Here is a 19,508-nt window from a genome sequence, read left to right as displayed (position 1 = left end):
TGCCACCAGTTCCTGGTTAGATATAATCCTGTTAACAGACCAGGCTTATTTCAGGCCAGAAACCAGCCCTGGTAGCATGGAAAGTTAAGCCGAGAAAAGGACTTGTGGATCGGGATAAAAGAGCAGCCTAAGGTTAAAAAAAACCCCTCCAGGTCCACCAACTAACACAAGGTCAAAACCCAGCCAATATATATGGCTATTTGCAAATACAAACCTGTTGTTTTATAGGTTTGCAGGAGTGCACTAGTAGGATACACATGATCCTAAATGAAGACACATTTTGCCATTTGTTTGAATCCCATAATAATCCCAATAAATTAATTGGATTTGTTTGCATGGGTTCCTAAGCATTACATCTTTACGTTTCTTGGCTATAGTTTGCTTCCTCAGGGCTTTTCACTATTTGGCTCCTTTGGTTTCTGATCTAATGGCCTTTCTCAGATCCTGTATCGACAACTTTAATCATACACCCCTCCTGCCTTAGAGGTGAGATTTTGTATAGCTGTAATGGCTTATCCATCATGTTGAATCATCATCAATCTCACCAAAGGCATTTTTTAGGCGTTGGTTATGTGTTTGCATTTCATAGTTCCACGCTATTATATTTATGTGATCATTGCATCCAGTCATATCCATCCATAAGTTATCATGTGTCATAACTGATAGATCAGAATACATTAGTGTAAGAGTGTAAAATACCCCAAATGTCAGATAACAAAAACAAGTTATACATTCATCCTCAGTAGTTTTTGCAACAGGTTTCATCCACATGGCTGCATTTTGGTTCCATGCAAGATCCAGGTCATACGAAGCTTAAAGGGAACCTGTCACTTCCAGAAACACTACTTACCTGCAAACATAGGGTTAATCTGCATTTCTAAGGCTACGTGCACACGTTGTGGAAAGTCCTGCGGATTTTTCCGGACTGATTTGGTAAATCCGTAGGTAAACCGCACTGGGGATTACCTGCAGAATTACCACGGATTTACCGCTTTTTTTTTGCCGATTTCACATGCGGTTTTACACCTGTGGATTCCTATTATGGAGCAGGTGTAAACTGCTGCGGAATCCACACAAAGAATTGACACGCTACGGAATAAACAACGCTACGTTTCCGCGCATTTTTTTTCTGCAGCATGTGCACTGCGGATTTTGTTTTCCATGGTACTGTAAACTCAGGAAAAACCGCTGCAGATTTGCAGCAAAATCCGCAACGTGTGCACATACCCTAACAGGTATGCCTTACTGGAGCAGGGGGTAGAGAGAGAAAAACATAACTTCACTTTCTCCCTGCAGCTACTGATCCAGTAAGCCTGCCAGACATGACTTCTATGCCATTACCCATCAGATTATCACTATATCTCCAAATAAATAGCAGTTCTGGAGGTGACCGCTCCCCTGTGTTACCCTACTATACACATACATTTTCAGTTCAGTGCCATATTACGAAGGTATGCTTGGGGGAAATGCAATACATTGCTGTATAGAGACCAGTGTAGTGCCATACTAATTCAGGGAACACAGCTCTGCCAAGTGGCCTAAGGCCTTAGAGTCCAAAATGAAAAATAAGTTCCAACAATCATTTCACAACTCTGGTTATCCCCATGCCAATTATTTGCAGGAGGGGATAAAGGGAAGAAGTCATGTCCCCAAACATCATTAGCCTATCAAATGAGTTTTATTCGTCCTGGCTTGGAATTAAGTACTATGAGTGGCGGCTGTAAGTATGCCCCAACACCCTGACTGCTCACTCTGCACATGTGCATTTTCTCCTGGTAGATGCACAGCCTTGAAACTAGGAGTTGGTCGTACCGGTAACGGTATTTCCAGGAGTCCCTCATGACAGCACCACAGGAGGTTGCTCTTCATATCCTTGATAGGGACAGGAACACAGAAGAGGTTAAATAGCCCCTCCCCACCTCCACCCTTCAGTGATTTTACAAAGTACCACACCAGGATGGATACAACAATTTTATTGTACTTCCTCTCTATACATGTTCATATCACACATCAGACTGGAGTTCAAGGGAGGGCAAATAATGGGTGCTGTCATGATGGACTCCTGGAAATACCGTTACAGGTATGACTAACTCCTAGTTTCCAGGTTGTCCCTCATGACAGCACCACAGGAGAAATACCAAATAACTCCTATTTAGGGCGGGATTACAGCTTGGAGGACTTTCCTCCCAAAGCCAGTCTGTTGTTTTGACAGAACGTCCAGCTTGTAGTGTTTGCAAAAGGTATTTGAGCTAGACCAAGTTGCCGCCCGGCAAATTTGGTCCATGGATGCACCCGCACTCTCTGCCCATGAAGCAGATATTGCTCTCAGTGAGTGGGCTTTTAGGTGATCTGGAGGAGATTCACCGGCTGAAGTATACACAGCGCAAATGGTAGATTTAATCCATCTGGCCAGAGTCGCTTTTGAGGCTTTTTTGCCTCTATTCTTCCCAGACATCTGGATAAAGAGGTTTGAATCAATTCGCCAGCTGTCTGTAAGTTTTCGATACTGCAATACTGTTCTCTTAACATCCAGGGAATGAAGAGAACGTTCTTTATCATTATTGTAGTTCTGACAGAACGTAGGCAAAATTATTTCCTAGTTTCTGTGAAAGTCCGTCACAACTTTTGGAAGAAATGAGGGATCCAACTTTAGAACGATGCAATCTTCTTGTATCTTTAAGTATGGATCTGTTATGGAAAGGGCTTGAATTTCGACTATTCGCCTTGCTGACGTTATTGCGACCAGGAAGACAGTCTTGAATGTTACAGACTTTAGGTCTGCCTGATCAAGTGGCTCGTATGGAGCTTTCCGTAGCTCATTTAGTACCAAAGTGAGGTTCCATGAGGGTACTGAGCTTCGTATTGTTGGTCTGATACGTTGCGTAGCTTTGATGTATCTCATTATCCAAGGATGATTCGCTAGTGGATAATCATAAAAGGCAGTTAAAGCTGAGATTTGTACTTTTAGCGTACTAGGCCTCAAGCCCATATCAAAACCTGTTTGGAGAAAATTTAAGATTTGAGGAATATCTGGTTGTTGGAGAACGGATATTGGAGTATTGCTCTGTGCACAAAATTTCTTCCAAATCTTCTGGTATATAGCCGAGGTCACCGGCTTTCTGCTTTTTTTCATGGTTGAGATGACTGACTCCGACAGTCCTTTTGATCTCCCTTTCAAGATCCACGCTGAGAGTTGTAGCATCTTTAGATTTTGATGGACAAGCGGTCCCTGCATTAGAAGATCCCGCCTCAGTGGTAGTAGCACTGGGTCTTCCACCGCCATCCACTTCAGCAGAGGAAACCAGCTCCTCTTGGGCCAATATAGCACTATTAGGATCATTACAGCTAGACTTTCCTGAATTTTCCTCAAAACTCTGGGAATTAGGGCTAGTGGAGGGAACGCGTATGCAAGTTCCACGTCCCAATGTTGAGCCAAGGCTTCTATGCCAGTTGGATTGTCTCTTGGATTTAATGAAAAGAATTCTTTCGTTTTTGTATTGCCCTTTGAGGCGAATAAATCTATTTGCAGAGTGCCCCATTGTTGAATTAGCTGAGTAAAGACTTCTCCGTTTAGAGACCACTCTGACGACTGTACTTTCTCTCTGCTGAGAAAGTCTGCTATTCGGTTCTGTGAACCTTTTAGATGTACTGCTGTGATGGACTTCACGGTATCCTCCGTCCAGGAGAATATTGCTTCTGCTAGTGCTTGAAGTGGACGGTGCCTTGGTCCTCCCTGATGTAAGAGAAAAGCTACCGTGGTCGAGTTGTCTGAGAAGATTCGGATGTGGTGTCCCCGAATCTCGTGTTGGCACCTCTTTAGTGCTTCCCAGACCGCTCTGAGTTCCCTGTAATTGGAGGAACTGTCGCGTACCGATAGTGGCCATGTCCCCTGAAGGTATCATCCTTCTATGTGGGCTCCCCAGCCCCTTGAGCTTGCATCGGTGGTTATGTTTACGCATGGAGATATTTTCCATGGTTTTCCTCTTTTGAGGTTTTTTATGTCGATCCACCATGAGAGGGACTGTTTTACCTCGCTGGGTAACCGCATGCTGTTGTCTAATGAATCTTTTCTTCCATTCCATACCGAAAGAACTTCCCCTTTGAAGCGTTCTGGAGTGAAACTGGCTCCACTGTACACTGGGAATGCATGAGGTCATCAGTCCTAGAACTCTCATAGCTTTCCTGATGGAAATATATTTCCGTTTTTTTATTGATTGAAGTTCTTTTTTGATTGACCGTTGTTTTTGGTCTGGTAGGAAGGAGTATTCCAGTTCGGAGTTTAGTAGTACTCCCAGAAATATCTTCTGCGTTTCTGGTTCGAGACTCGACTTTTTTACGTTTATTATCCACCCCAGACGCTTCAGGAGTGACATGGTAATTTTTAAGGATTCTTCCATCTGTTGAGATGAATCTGCTATCAGCAACAGATCGTCCAGGTATGGTGCGATGAGAACTTCTTTTTCTCTTAAAGGGAACCTGTCACCCCGTTTTTTCAGATTGAGATAAAAATACTGTTAAATAGGGCCTGCGCTGTGCGTTACAATAGTGTATGTAGTGTACCCCGATTCCCCACCTATGCTGCGAAATACATTACCAAAGTCGCCGTTTTTGCCTGTCAATCAGGCTGGTCAGGTCAAGTGGGCATGGTGACATCGCTCTTTTCTTCCCCAGCTTTCCGTTGGTGGCGTAGTGGTTTGCGCATGTCCAAGTTACGAATCCACTGCGCGCACGTGAAGAAACAGCGCGCGATCTGCGCTATTACCCCTGTCATCGGTGGGGGCGGCCATCTTCCTGGGGCCGCACGTGCGCAGATGGAGTGCTCTGCTGCACGGGGCTTCAGGAAAATGGCTGCGGGATGCCGCGCGTGCGCAGATGGAGATCGCGCCGGCCATATTCCTGAAGCCGAGATACAAACTCGGCTTTGGGAAAATGGCCGCCGCGATCTCCATCTGCGCACGCGCGGCATCCCGTGGCCATTTTCCTGAAGCCCCGTGCAGCAGAGCACTCCATCCAGAGCGCACCGTCCCTGAACAGAAAAGCTGGTGTTACACATTTCAAATCGCTACAGCGCACAAGCGACAAGTTGACGATAGGCGTCCACGCCCCTAAGACCTATGTCATCACCCTGCCCACGCTCCTTCATTGGCTGAAAAAATGGCGCCAAGCGCGTCATACGAAACGTGACTTTGGCGCGAAAGTCGCGTACCGCATGGCCGACCCCACACAGGGATCGGGTTTCATGAAACCCGACTTTGCCAAAAGTTGGCGACTTTTGAAAATGAACGATCCGTTTTGCTCAACCCTACCTGAGACCTCTCCTTCCTCAGAACTTAAGTCCATATCTCATCTAGGCTTTTTAGGCCGCGAAGACTGGGGTGGCACCATTGTAGACACCGTAGCTTGGACTTAGATAATATCAAATCTATGATTAGAGACTAACAACGAAGCCTGTTCGTTCTTTAGAAGTTTAGCAATGCATTTTTCGCATAATTTCTTTTTATAGCCATCTGGGAGCTTGGTGGTGCACAATGGACATCTAATAGTCCTTTTCTTAGTAGTTGACCTCTCAGGAATGTCCTTATCCTGTAAATGTAAAGGAGATCCCTGTAGCTACGGAACTAAAGTTCTGTAATGCATCCCATACCACGTACTACTCACATGGTCCGTGGGTAGCTCTAAGGATTGGACGTCTGGGCGACTAGCACCTTCCATCTTACTGAGTCAAGTGTGCTGTCAGATGTCCGTCATTAAGCAGTCAGTCTTACCCAGCTTCAAGACATCTGATTCGTCCTCCTTCCGAGCTCAGCTGCTGGCCTCCACGGTGATTTCAGGTCCCCAGCTGTACTGCGCATGCGTCATCTGGAACGCACGCCGACCAGCCTGGGACCTAGATTCTGGCGCATAATCCGGTCGCTGTTCCGGTCTCTGTTTACCCTCGCAGCTTCCCGGCACACCCGGAGATGCATCGGTGCCACCGACCCCGGGAATCCGGCCACGCCCCCCGGAAGTCGTCACCTCTGCCCGGAGCGCCAGACCGGAAGTCCGGGGAACGACGCCAGCACCGGCCGCACATGGAGCCTGAGGGAGCGCCAAACACCGCAGCTGCTGACTCAGAGCCCCTTTTGTGAGGGGATGAGGCAGCCCATGGGAGCACACAGCTCTACCTAGTCGCGGAGGGACCTCCATCGGTATCCTGCGACTTGGGGAGTCTCCAGACTCTCGCGGCCAGAGCCCCCTCCAGGAGGATGGGACCGCACTCAGGAGCTCCTGCTCTACCGAGACCTGACTTCACATCAGGTAAAATCCAATCTTCCTAGAGATCTCTCTCCTGCGTCTGTCCCTGATAGGGACAGGAAAAAACACTGAAGGGTGGAGGTGGGGAGGGGCTATTTAACCTCTTCTGTGTTCCTGTCCCTATCAAGGATATGAAGAGCAACCTCCTGTGGAGCTGTCATGAGGGACGACCTGGAAATGCTAATTTGGTGATAGCATAGGTTCCCTTAAAGGTACCGTCACACATAGCGACGCTGCAGCGATACCGACAACGATCCGGATCGCTGCAGCGTCGCTGTTTGGTCGCTGGAGAGCTGTCACACAGACAGCTCTCCAGCGACCAACGATCCCGAGGTCCCCGGTAACCAGGGTAAACATCGGGTAACTAAGCGCAGGGCCGCGCTTAGTAACCCGATGTTTACCCTGGTTACCATCCTAAAAAGTAAAAAAAACTAATGCTACATACTTACCTACAGCCGTCTGTCCTCGGCGCTCTGCTTCTCTGGTCTGGCTGTGAGCGCCGGGCAGCCAGAAAGCAGAGCGGTGACGTCACCGCTCTGCTTTCCGGCTGACCGACGCTCACAGCCAGAGCAGGAGGAGTGCAGAGCACAGCGCTGGAGGACAGACAGCGGTAGGTAAGTATGTAGCGTTTGTTTTTTTACTTTTAGGATGGTAACCAGGGTAAACATCGGGTTACTAAGCGCGGCCCTGCGCTTAGTTACCCGATGTTTACCCTGGTTACCAGCAAAGACATCGCTGAATCGGTGTCACACACGCCGATTCAGCGATGTCTACGGGGAGTCCAGCGACGAAATAAAGTTCTGGACTTTCTTCCCCGACCAGCGATCTCCCAGCAGGGGCCTGATCGCTGCTGCCTGTCACACTGGACGATATCGCTAGCGAGGACGCTGCAACGTCACGGATCGCTAGCGATATCGTCTAGTGTGACAGTACCTTTAAACTAAAATATATGGGGCAGTTAATTTACTCCTAAAACAGGTTTTGGGAAGATAATATTCCCCCACCATCACCACCAAGATCAACCGATTGGCAGGGATCCAGCTGCTGTACCCAATAGCTATGCAATTTCATCAATGGAGAAATCATAGGCACTTGCATGACATCCATTTAAAGATGATGTACGATAAGCTGTAGGATGCCTTCACATTGTACTTATTCTCACGTTCGTGGGTCCCGTTGGGGCTTGCGTCCTATTGCCCCTGTAAAATGGGATTCGGACGTATGCGCCGCCGGGACCATAATTATAGTCTTTGGCCCCATTGATGCATACATCCAAATCCTTTTTTTGTGGGGGAAGGGGGCCCATGTTATTCAATAGGGCTGTTCAGATGAACAGGGTTTTTTTTCCCTCAGACTGTCCTTGGCAAAAAAACAAACAAAAAAAAACGCAGCATGCACGACTTTCCACCAAGTATCGGATGAGACCCATTCAAATTCTATGGGAGCGTAAAAACATGGATTTCACACGAACATTCAATTTTTAGAGATACATTTATATTATAAACCTATTTGATCATAGACATTTTTTAGTGTAAATATATAAAAACAGATCGCAAACTGATGTCATATGAATGTAAAAACAAGGGACACGGATGAAAATTGGGGAAAAAATATATTGAGAACAATTTCCCGTACGATTGTCCGCAGGGGCTCTTAGGACGAGACAATATATACGACTAGCCGTATGTGTGAAAATGACATCTACATCGATGGCCACTTGCCACACAATTTCTTGTCCGCCATGCAACCATTGGCCTATTGACCAGTGGGTTTGAGAACGTGGTCAGCCAGAGCATTTGACAATGCCCCATTAGTGCTGCACCTCCCGGCCAGAACTAAACCAGTCACAGACTATTATTGGGATATAAGGGGACAGTATCATCAGGGGTTACAGGGTGGAATAAAGGGGGGAGAAGAGGTCTTGGGATGTAGAAATTACCTTATAGTTCATATCTTACAGTTTCAGAAGTAAACTTAACAGGACAAAATATATATAAATGTAAATAAAAACAGCAATACAGAAATGGTAAAATTTAGCACAGCAAAAAGCTACATAGGTAATCATTATTAATTAGGGGTTACAATACTCACCTCTGTTCCACCACTCGTGGCTGACTGCCATTTTTCACCCTGAACTACTGGGTACAAAAGTGCAGGTCATCAGTGGGTGACAGTACTGGACTAAAGACGATCCAGCTTCTGTCAGTCATTTCCTGCAGTTGAAACATTTATATACAGTAGCATGTAAACATTTGGGCACCCCTGGTCAAAAGAACGGTTACTGTGAACAGCTAAGCAAGTTGAAGATGAAATGATCTCTAAAAGGCCTAAAGTTAGAATGACATTTCCTTTGTATTTTAGTAGAAAAAAAAAATATTTCCATATCTTACATTTTAAAAATTACGATAAGGAAAATGGGCTGATGCAAATATTTATGCACAGTGCATGGTTAGTACCTAGTAGCACAGCTCGTAGCCAGCCAAGAGTCTTTCAATTCTTGTTTGAGGGATTTTAATCCATTTCAGTTTTGTGATTCCTGAGTTGTTTTGCATGCACTTCTATTTTGAGGTCTAGCCACAGATTTTCAATGATGTTCTGATTAGGAGACTGTGAGGGCCATTGTAAAACCTTCCATCTTGCGCCTTTAGGGGTATTGTGGATTTTGATGTTTGTTTAGGGTCATTATCTATTTGTAGAAGCCATCCTCTATTCAACTTCAGTTTTTTTTTCTACAGATAGTGTTATTTTTGCATCAATAATTTGTTGATTTTTCATTGAATCCATTCTTCCCTCTATCTGTGAAATGTTCCCCATGCCATTGGCTGTAACATGACCCCAAAGCAGGATTGATCCACCCCCATGCTTAATGGTTGGCGAGATGTTCTTTTCTGAAGTTCTGTGCCCTTTTTTTCCCTCCACACATAACTTTGATCATTGTGGCCAAAGAGTTCAATTTTAACCTCATCGGTCCACAGGACTCGTTTCCAAAATGCATCAGGCATATTTAGATGTTGTTTTGTATACTTCTGAACCTGAATTTTATGGTGAGGACGCAGAAGAGGTATTTTTCTGAAGACACTGCCATGAAGGCCATATTTGTGCAGGTGTGTCTGAATAGTAGAACAGTGCACCACAACTCCAGAGTCTGCCAAATCTTTCTGAAGGTCTTTTGCAGTGAAGTGGGGATTCTGATTTGCCTCTCTAGCAATGGTACGGGCAGCTCTCACTATAATTTTGATTGGTCTTCCAGACCTTATCTTGACCTCCACTGATCCTTTTAACTGACATTTCTTAAATACATTTCAAACTGAGGAAAGGGCAACTTGAAAATGCTTTGCTATTTTTCTGCTGCATTGTGGACCTCCACCATTTTCAGAGTCCTAGGCAGCCGCTTAGAAGAACCTATGGTTGCAGTTTCTTTGCACAAGGTTAGAGGAGGCTATGTTTTCATAACGCTAGCAGATTTGCATCAGCTGACCTTTCATAACGATGACAGTGAACAAGCCATAACCATAACAAGTTAATTAAGGTCTGAAACCTTGGCCAAAGTTATCTCAGCACAGAAATCTCCAAGGGTCCCCAAACTTTTGCACTGGCTCATTTTTCTTTTTATATATATATATATATATATTTTTTTTTTTTTTAAAGTACAAAAATGATTTTGTTTTTTTGCCTAAAATACAAAGGAAATGTGTTATCTTTAACCTTTAGAGATCATTTCATCTTCAACTTGCTTAACTGTTCACAGTAACAGTAATTTTGACCAGGGGTGCCCAAACTTTTAGGGTATGTGCACACGTTCCTGATTATTCGCGGATTTTTCTTGTTTTTTGCGCAGGTCTTTTGGTGGCAAAAACGCTTTAAAACGCATACATTAAGCATCTCATCATTTTTAATGATTTCCGCAATTTTTGTGCACATGTTGTGGATTTTAAGTGGATTTCCCACTATATTATTGCATTGGGAACATCTGGAAAAAAAACGCGAAAAATAAGCGATAAAATCGCGTGCAGAATTCCTGTGGAAAACCTCAGGAAATTTCTGCATACTTTCCGGACGTGTGCACATAGCCTTACATGCCACTGTATTGAGTTACAAAATGACTAAACTCCTTATACATTTCCTCTATAAAAAAAAAAAAAAATCACATTTTAAAGGGAGCATGTCAAGTTAAAAATTGTATCTACTCTGCAGACATGATATTATAGAGCAGGAGCAGCTGATCAGATTGATAAACATTTTCGTGAGGAAAGCTTCTGTAAAACCTTTTACTTTATTCATTGATATCACTGGTGTTTGCATGGATGAGTCCAGTGGGCGGTCCTACTCAGATTGACAGTCTTCCCTACGACTGTGCATGCAGAGATAGTTGTCAATCACGGAGCAGGACCACCAACTGGACTCATCCATAGAAACACCAGGGATATCAATGTGTAAAATACTATTTTTTGCAACATTTATATTTTTGCTCACCTTGTTCTCTATACCATAATGTGCACAGATCTGACTGCATGTAAAACGTGACTGGTTCTGGTTCCTTTAAACAGCCACAACAAAAACATCATGGTGTCCTATATTTGCATGGTTCATGTTGGAAAAGGTTTGTGGCATCTGTGTGTCTAGCTTTCCCCGTTTATTCACAACACACCCCATTTTCTTCATAGAGCCATTTTGCCTGGGTCTAACAAAATTGTTCAAATATGATTTTTTTTTTGCTCTTGATTAACAGGATGACATGCACAGAGTCATTGACCAGCAATTGATGGACAAACACCAGAAGGAATGGAACCAGACTGTATATTCCTTCTCCACTGGCCACCAAATCAAGCATTGTGGCAAGGTGACCACTCTGAATCGCACAGAGCGGCCTGGAGAAGAGCCTATGGGGTCTGAAGGAAGACGCCTCTTTTCATTTCTTAAGAAAACAAAATGTTAGTGGGAATTGCTCAACCTTTCCAGTGAATCATGGCAGACAGCCGAGTAGGGGAATCATTCGAAGGGCATAACGGGTGATCAAATCCTTAGAAAATGCCCACAGTGAGAGGCAAGCGGGCTTTTGGCTTAGGACAGTTACTAAGTAATGAGGTACTTGTATTTATTTCAGATGTATTTCTATTGTGGAGACACACACTTTGTTGGGTGGAGTCTTTCCATGATGAACACCTTGCACTTTTAGAGCCATTTGTTTCTAGTCACTCCATAGCTTCCTTGATAACTGACGTTTGCAGGTATTACCATTGTAGACAGGTCCTGAGCTGCTCTCGGGGCAAGGAACAGACGCCCTACCTCTGGTCTTCCAGACAGAGCACAGCACAGTGGAATGGTCCCTACTGTTCCCTACAGCTCACGTACTGAGAGATGCTCCATGTACATAGAAAACGCGGAATTTTTTATAATGAATACTGCATACAGTTCTGGTTTTATAATACACAGATATAAAGAGAATGTCATATTTTTAGTACAAAATTATGCTCTTTTTATTGTAAACTCTCTGGAATAAAAGATTTCTATGATTTCCTTGGTCCCTCTGAATACCTTTGTTGAACATCCATTCACAGCCTGCAAGTACGATATTTACCCACTCGACATTATAGAAATATATATATATAATATATTTATTTCTATAGACACTGATAAGACACTTTTTCCAAATTCAGGATCCATGTTTCACATTTTTTTATTAGTTTGTTCCTATTTATGAACATGATGGTACAAAAAATTTGGCAGATATTTTTTTTTCCATTATATATTGTTTTTCTTAACATAATGGTTCTTAGATCGTAACAAATTACTTAATAGTCCAGGATCCATCCAGCCTTTTTTTAAAAAAAAAACAAAACAAAAATGATCTTGTGGTTGTCTGTTCTGCACTGGTCAATGGAATAGATGCTCGATTTTCTTTAGCATGGTTTTAAATAGTGACAAAAACTGAACAGCAGGGAAGCAAATTAACACCAAGGCCTAGTACATCTTACCCCAAGAGGTAGGACCTAAAACGAGGCGCAAGGTTAAGATGCCATCTGTCCTAAATCTTTTAAAAATTTGATCAGTTCATATACATCACGAGTCATGACAGATTGGCGATCGGGAAGCAGAAGCCAAAGCAATAGGAGGGCAGCATGGCTGGTTAAAGAAATATACAGTATGTACAGACTCTTGTTAATCAGTCCAAGGAGTAGGCACTGCAACTGTCCTTTCCTAGCAGACGCTCCAGAAGAGCAGGGGCGACAAGGGGATGACAAGGAGCCACAACACCTTGTTGGCACAGCAATAAAAAGGTGCCAGCGCCTCTCAATAGAAAACCTTGAGAAAATTCTTAAATTAACAGCACAAAACTGAGAAAATGCCCCAACCCCTGAAAGCTGGGCACTGCCCGTGGTACAGTTACTCTTCGTCCCAGAAACGAATGTTCGGATTGAGTGCGGCCTCTCTGTGCTGTGCCTGCACCTAGCAGCATCTCTTCTTCCTTTTACTGTTTTTGGTTAATTTGACCACATCATTCTGTTGCTGTTGTTGCTGCTTTGCCAAGTTTTCTTTCTTTGCTCGGAGGACTAGCTCAGTAATGCAGTTAAACATCTAGTAAAAAAAAAAGGGGGGAAACATTAAAATCTAAACCCACCAATATTATAACATGTGAATCTTTTATTTCGATTGTGACTGTTTTTTTTAATACCTCTTTACGGGGTAATCACACATGGCAATGTTTTTGCAAAAATTTCACATGAATTGTGGAAAATTTCTCTTGCAGAAATTTCTTCAATAAATATACAGCATGTGAATTAACCCTTATCAAAATGTCATAGGGCTTCCTTTATACATTAGATTCTGTAGCAGAGAAGCAAAAGCCCTGATTGATCAGGACTGGGCGTGCACCGCGCCAGAAATGTCAAGGACTGGAGTAACCGTGGTGGCGCAAGCCACGCTGCCACGTTTCGTATAGTGGGCATAGCCACACCCTACCCCGGATACATCTGTTTTGGCTGATTGCTTAAACATGGCATAAAAAGTTGCAAAAAAATTTGGTACATTTCAAAGTGTTTTATGCTAAAGTCTGAACTTTTATTTGTAAACCCGGTAGTTACAAACTGGCTAAAGGCTCGCTTTGGATCACACCTACACTAAATATAAGAGTAGGACTCTCCAGCCTCACGAGTGCTTCAAAGTTTATTCCCATCTTCATTCATCGGCGTAATTGGATAGGACTGGTGAAAACAAACAGTTTTCTGTGCTACCACCCCAGATAATTAGTTTTATTTATTTTGCTTACTGTTCAGTGCCAAGGATACTGGCTTCCACTATGGCCTGGCAATAGTGACCAAGTGTGGAGTGCTTACAAGCTCTTTCCAAAATAGAGCTTGTAAGCAAAGCTCTGAAGCCGTGATGGATCTATGAAGTGCATAGTTAGCTCCCGATGCCGGCCAGCTTCTGTGTCACGGCGAATGTGTACACACACCAGTTCCCACCACCCTGCTGCAATGCAAACGCATGGTGCTGATGGGTTACTATGGCAGCAGGGGGCCACGTGAAGGCCGCAGTGGCTGTCATCTTGGTACTTCTGTGAAGCTCAGCCACAATCTGAGCCTCATGGAGACCGTGATTTACAGTATTATACTGCAATATTGTGTGTCGGACTATCGTAAGTTTAAGTTTCCTATGGGAACTAGTAAAAGTAAAAATGTTTTTAAAAAAATATTTAAAAATTCAAAAATCACTCTCGTAAAAGTTCGGCCTTCAAAATACAAAATGTATCAGCATGATAAACTATATAAGAGGAAAAAAACACCATTGACACTTGGGCCTATTACCCAAATGATTAACACTGTAAAAACAATGCCAGAAAGACAATGGCAAAATTGCGTTTTTTTTTCACCATTTTATCCAACTTATATCTTTTTCAGTGCTTACTGTAATAAAATTAATGGTGTAATTAAAACTACAATTCATCTGACAAAAAACAAGCCCTCATATGGCTATGTCAATGGACAAATAAAATGATGGCTCTTGGAAAAAGGGGAGAAAAAGTGAAAAAGCAATACTGAACAATAGCCTGGATCTGAAGAGGTGAATATTTCTAAACATAGCCTTCCTAAAACAGCTACTTAAAAAGCATTGATCAATTGACTAAAACCTGCAATGGCAGACATGATCAGTATATGTTACTTCTACATCTTTTGACGATTCACCTCCTCAACGTTGAGATTTTCTTTGGCGCTTGTCTCAAACAGCCGAATATCCATCTGCCCAGCAAATTTATAGGCGTCTTCTGTTTCCACCACTTTCCGCTCCGGGTCATCATTTTTATTTCCCACTTTAAAAAATAAAAAAAATTGAATCATATAGAAATTGTTAATAAACACATCTTATGTTGCATCTGAGAAAAAGAAAATGTTCTCACCTAATATCCGGCACACGTCATCACAGTTCTGGTTTATTTCATGTAACCACCTTTTTACATTTACAAAAGACTCGGCACTGGTAACGTCATAAACAACAATGACGCCATGCGTCCCTCTGTAGTATCTGCAAGAAACCATTACAAGGAAAAGTTAAAGGGATTTTTTTTCCACTCGCTTGTATAGCACCATTATATTCCACAGCGCTTTCCAGATATCACAATCGTGGACCCCAATGGGGCTCACAATCTAGAATCCCTATCAGTATGAATTTGGAGTGTGGGAGGAAACCCACGGAAACACGGGGAGAACATACCCAGAAGCCTAACCTGCCCATATTATCAGAGCTCACCCAGGGGCGGTCCTGCTCCGATGGGTGTCTGAGGTCCGGAACAGCTCCTCCCATCTTACAATGACGTCCTCTTCTGGTCTTCACGCCGCGGCTCCGGCGTACTTTGTCTGCCCTGTTGAGGGCAGAGCAAAGTACTGCAGTGCGCAGGCGCCGGAAAGGTCAGAGAGGCAGACAAAGTACACCTGCGCCGGAAGACCAGAAGAGGACGTCATGGAATGAAGATAGGAGGCGCCGGAGCGGACCTGAGACACCCATTTGACCGGACCGCCCGCCCAGGTGAGTATAATCTAACCTCTTTTTCTCATCTTTCAGGTTACATCAGGGGCTTATATACAGCATTACAGAATGCTGTAGATGAGCCCCTGATGACGGTGAGCTTACCTCACCATCGATTTTGGGGGTGACCGGTTCCCTTTAAATATACAGACAAAGAATATGGATAAACTGCCATTAGAAGCTGATCCATTGCTCATACTTACGTCGATGTTATAGTCCGGAATCGTTCCTGCCCCGCTGTGTCCCAAATCTGGAGCTTCACTTTTTCCCCATTAATTTCTACTGTCCGGATTTTAAAATCAACTCCGATCGTTGTGATGTAGCTGCCTGCAGAAGATAAGCAAGACATGTGTGGCTCCAAAAGGTCTTTCCATTAGACCCGATGGGGAGTTATGGCATACAGCATAGGTAAAGGTGCCGCAAGCTTGGTGATCAGGTGCCACAAGCGACCTTGCTAGGGAAAGAGACCAAAGCTGCGCAGGCAGGATACAAGTCTAGGGGTACGTCTACAACTTCGGAAGACAGACGAGAGATGAACAGCGAGCAGTATACATTGTGCCAGGGATGATGGGAAAGGAAGTGGCAGACGAGCTTTTATGAGGACATGTTCATACACAAAGCGCAGGGTCTACAGATTGGTGAAGTGAAGGTAGAGAGCTCAGCAGAAAGGCTTATATCATGAGGCTATACATACCTGAGAAGGTGTTATCAGCAAACCTTAGGAGTAAACTACTTTTCCCGACACCTAAGACAAAATAAAAGCAATTAATGTTATCTGTTACTTCACTAAAGGTACCTTCACACATAACGATATTGTTAACGATATCGTTGCTTTTTGTGACGTAGCAACGATATCGTTAAGGAAATCGTTATGTGTGACAGCGACCAACGATCAGGCCCCTGCTGGGAGATCGTTGGTCGCTGAACAAAGTCCAGAACTTTATTTCGTTGCTGGATCTCCCGTGGACATCGCTGGATCGGCGTGTGTGACACCGATCCAGCGATGTCTTCACTGGTAACCAGGGTAAACATCGGGTTACTAAGCGCAAGGCCGCGCTTAGTATCCCGATGTTTACCCTGGTTACCAGCGTAAAAGTAAAAAAAACAAACAAACACTACATACTTACCTACAGCCGTCTGTCCCCGGCGCTGTGCTCTGCATTCCTCCTGTACTGGCTGTGAGCGTCGGTCAGCCGGAAAGCAGAGCGGTGACGTCACCACTCTGCTTTCCAGCCGCTGTGCTCACAGTCAGTGCAGGAGGAGTGCAGAGAAGCAGGGCGCCGGGGACAGACAGCGGTAGGTAAGTATGTAGTGTTTGTTTGTTTTTTTTACTTTTACGCTGGTAACCAGGGTAAACATCGGGTTACTAAGCGCGGCCCTGCGCTTAGTAACCCGATGTTTACCCTGGTTACCTGGGGACTTCGGGATCGTTGGTCGCTGGAGAGCTGTCTGTGTGACAGCTCTCCAGCGACCAAACAGCGACGCTGCAGCGATCCGGATCGTTGTCGGTATCGCTGCAGCGTCGCTTAATGTGAAGGGGCCTTAACCCTCGCATAATGGCTGTACAGGAGTCATTGACTGGTTACTTTACAAATAGCCTTGAGCATTCTATGTATGAGACTTCGGCACTGATCACCAGGGGCAGCACATAGCGGCAGTCCACTCCGGCTGGGGGGAGATGTCATGTACGTGCTACAGTTACTGGAATACATCAAGACTGGGTGATCCTCAGCAAGGTGTGGAGAACATGGAGGGACATGACAGTGGCTACTGACAGCGGCACCGCAGCAGTAGTGGGCAGAGCTCCTGCTGTTTGCACAGCAAGCTGGTGTCAGAAGCCTATGGACCGGTCCTGTGCTGAAATATGTATTGTGTCCATGGTGAGGGGCAATGCGAGCTGTGGCATCAGCTGGATCTTTCATGCAGAACAAGTTGTACAGTCAGTGTGAACCCTGACAGATCCCCCATGACCTACAACCCACCAGCATTCATATATTCCTTTATACATTCCCTGCCTCACCAGTCCTTTAGTTTGGATGACACATTAAAAATACTTTAAACATCTGTTAAAGTCAGTTTTTAACCCCTTCATGACCGGAGTTTTTTTCGGCTTTGCATTTTCGTTTTTTTTGCTCCCCACCTTCCCAGAGCCATAACTTTTTTATTTTTCCGTCAATATGGCCAGTCAAATAATCTTCTGACTAGACGATGGGGTGCTTGTTTCCCCAGATTATTTGCCAGTGCCATCAGCTCAGAAATGGCAGCAACCTGTGGGAATCAGCTATACACATCTACTTTTGGAGAAGTCTTGCCAGAAGTGGTCTGCATGAAAAAAATGACAGCCAAAAGCCATACCTTCCACATGGCAACAAAAGAGTCCGCTATACATGACAAATGGCAAAAGGTGCTCTGGACCGATCAAAATTGGAAATATTTGGCTGTATCAGAAGGCAGATTGTTCGCCAGAGAAGGTTTTGGGCTGAGAAACACAGGCAGATACTTATTCATCATGTAATACCATCACAGAGGCGTCTGGCTCCAAGTTTATTCTGCAGCAGGATAACAACCCCGAACATCAACAGCCAGTGTCGTGAAGAACTCCTGGAAGCGATGATCTGGCTCACAGAGAGCCCTAATGTCATCGAGTCTCTCTGGAATTACATGGTAAGACAGAAGGAATTGTGCAAGCCTACATCCACAGAAGATATGTGGTTAGTTATCCAAGATGTTTGGAAAAACCTCGCTGCAGAGTTCCTTCAAAAACTGTGACTAGAAGAATTGATACTAGTTTGAAGGCAAAAGGTGGTTACTAGTGATGAGTAAACGTGCTCGAATAAGGTGTTATCAGAGTGTGCTCGTGTAGTAACCAAGGGTCTTCAGCGTGCTCGAAGACTATGTTGGAGTCCCTGCAGCAGCATGTCTTGTGTCTGTTATTCGAGCACGCTGAAGTCACTCAGCACGCTCGCTTATCACTAGTGACTAGTCTTCCGACGCAGGTGTACTTTGTCTGCCTCTCTGACCTGACCTCGCTCATCACTAAAACATTTCTCTTTTTGTCACTTTGTAATTTGTTAAACAAGCCCTCCTCCCATCATAGTTTTTATCCTCTTAATATATTACAGTCAGCGTATTATATAGCACAGTGTTCTTACAATTGCTCATTTTGCCTTTCTACCCGGTGAATTCTTCTCTTATCCATTATATCTATGACATCACGTGATTATAAACTGACTAAGGCTACTTTCACACTAGCGTCATACTCGGTCCGTCGCAGTGCGTCGGGCCGACGTACTGACGCTAGCAGTGAATGCGCCGCCCAACGGGGGCAGCGGATGCATTTTTCCAGCGCATCGGCTGCCCCATTGTGAGTTGCGGGGATGTGCAGATGTGGACAAAGCCCAACATACTGATTTCATGTTGCTTACTGCCAGCAATTGTGCCATGTTGGAGATATGGTATAGGAAGAGTGTTGAGCAGCAGAGCACTGCGGTGACCACTACTGAGGAAAAAGGAGGTCCTACTGCTTCCACTGTGGGGCCAGGACATGACACATGCAGTGAGCTTGCTGCCCCGACAAGTGGATCTTGGTCACAGTTGTTCTGCTGAGACATTCTGACCTTCTCTAGTAACAGTGGCTAGCCTACAAATGATCACTGCAGTCCAGTGCATTTCCAAAAGGGTAGATAAAAATATACACTACTCAAAAAAAATAAAAGGAACACTTAAACAACACAATGTAACTCCAAATCAAACACTTCTGTGAACTCAACCTGTCCAGTTAGGAAGAAACACTGATTGTGAATCCATTTCTCCTGCTGTTGTGCAAACAGAACAGCCAACAGGTAGAAATGATAGGCATTTAGCAAGACAACCCCTATAAAGGAGTGGTTCTGCAGGCGGTGACCACAGACCGTTTCTCTGTTCTCATCCTTTTTTGGCTGTTTTGGTCACTTTTGCATTTCATCATTGTTCTCACCCCTACAGGTACGGTAGCATGATGCGGTGTCTACAACTCACAGAAGTTGCACAAGTAGTGCAGCTCATCCAGGACTGCACATCAATGCAAGATGTGGTAAGAAGGGTAGTGGAGTCTGTCAGCACACTGTCCAAAGCATGGAACAGAAACCAGGAGACAGGCCAGGAGATGTGAAGGGGTCATAGGAGGGCAACAACCCAGCAGCAGGACAGCCATC

General features: G+C 44.4%; 2 protein-coding genes across 2 annotated transcripts in view; one reads left to right on the top strand and one right to left on the bottom strand.

The window, feature by feature from the left end:
* BICDL1 (BICD family like cargo adaptor 1) overlaps positions 1-11,811 on the top strand; it is a 129,594-nt gene extending 117,783 nt beyond the window's left edge. The window contains exon 10 of the mRNA XM_069758376.1: positions 11,024-11,811. Coding sequence (XP_069614477.1) covers positions 11,024-11,230 — 207 coding nt within the window. The 3' untranslated portion in view covers positions 11,231-11,811. The remainder of the gene's footprint in view (positions 1-11,023) is intronic.
* A 142-nt stretch (positions 11,812-11,953) lies between these two features.
* RAB35 (RAB35, member RAS oncogene family) overlaps positions 11,954-19,508 on the bottom strand; it is a 50,769-nt gene continuing 43,214 nt past the window's right edge. Inside the window, exons 2-6 of the mRNA XM_069758388.1 lie at positions 16,010-16,060; positions 15,519-15,642; positions 14,690-14,814; positions 14,478-14,602; positions 11,954-12,870 (exon numbers count right to left, since the gene is read on the bottom strand). Of these exons, the coding sequence (XP_069614489.1) occupies positions 12,742-12,870; positions 14,478-14,602; positions 14,690-14,814; positions 15,519-15,642; positions 16,010-16,060 (554 nt within the window). The 3' untranslated portion in view covers positions 11,954-12,741. The remainder of the gene's footprint in view (positions 12,871-14,477; positions 14,603-14,689; positions 14,815-15,518; positions 15,643-16,009; positions 16,061-19,508) is intronic.

The sequence above is a fragment of the Ranitomeya imitator genome, chromosome 1 (genome assembly GCF_032444005.1).
Source record: "Ranitomeya imitator isolate aRanImi1 chromosome 1, aRanImi1.pri, whole genome shotgun sequence".
In the NCBI taxonomy this organism is placed as follows: Eukaryota; Metazoa; Chordata; class Amphibia; order Anura; family Dendrobatidae; genus Ranitomeya; species Ranitomeya imitator.
The sequence above is the reverse complement of the archived record's forward strand: the minus strand, read 5'-3'. Positions and strand labels throughout refer to the sequence as shown.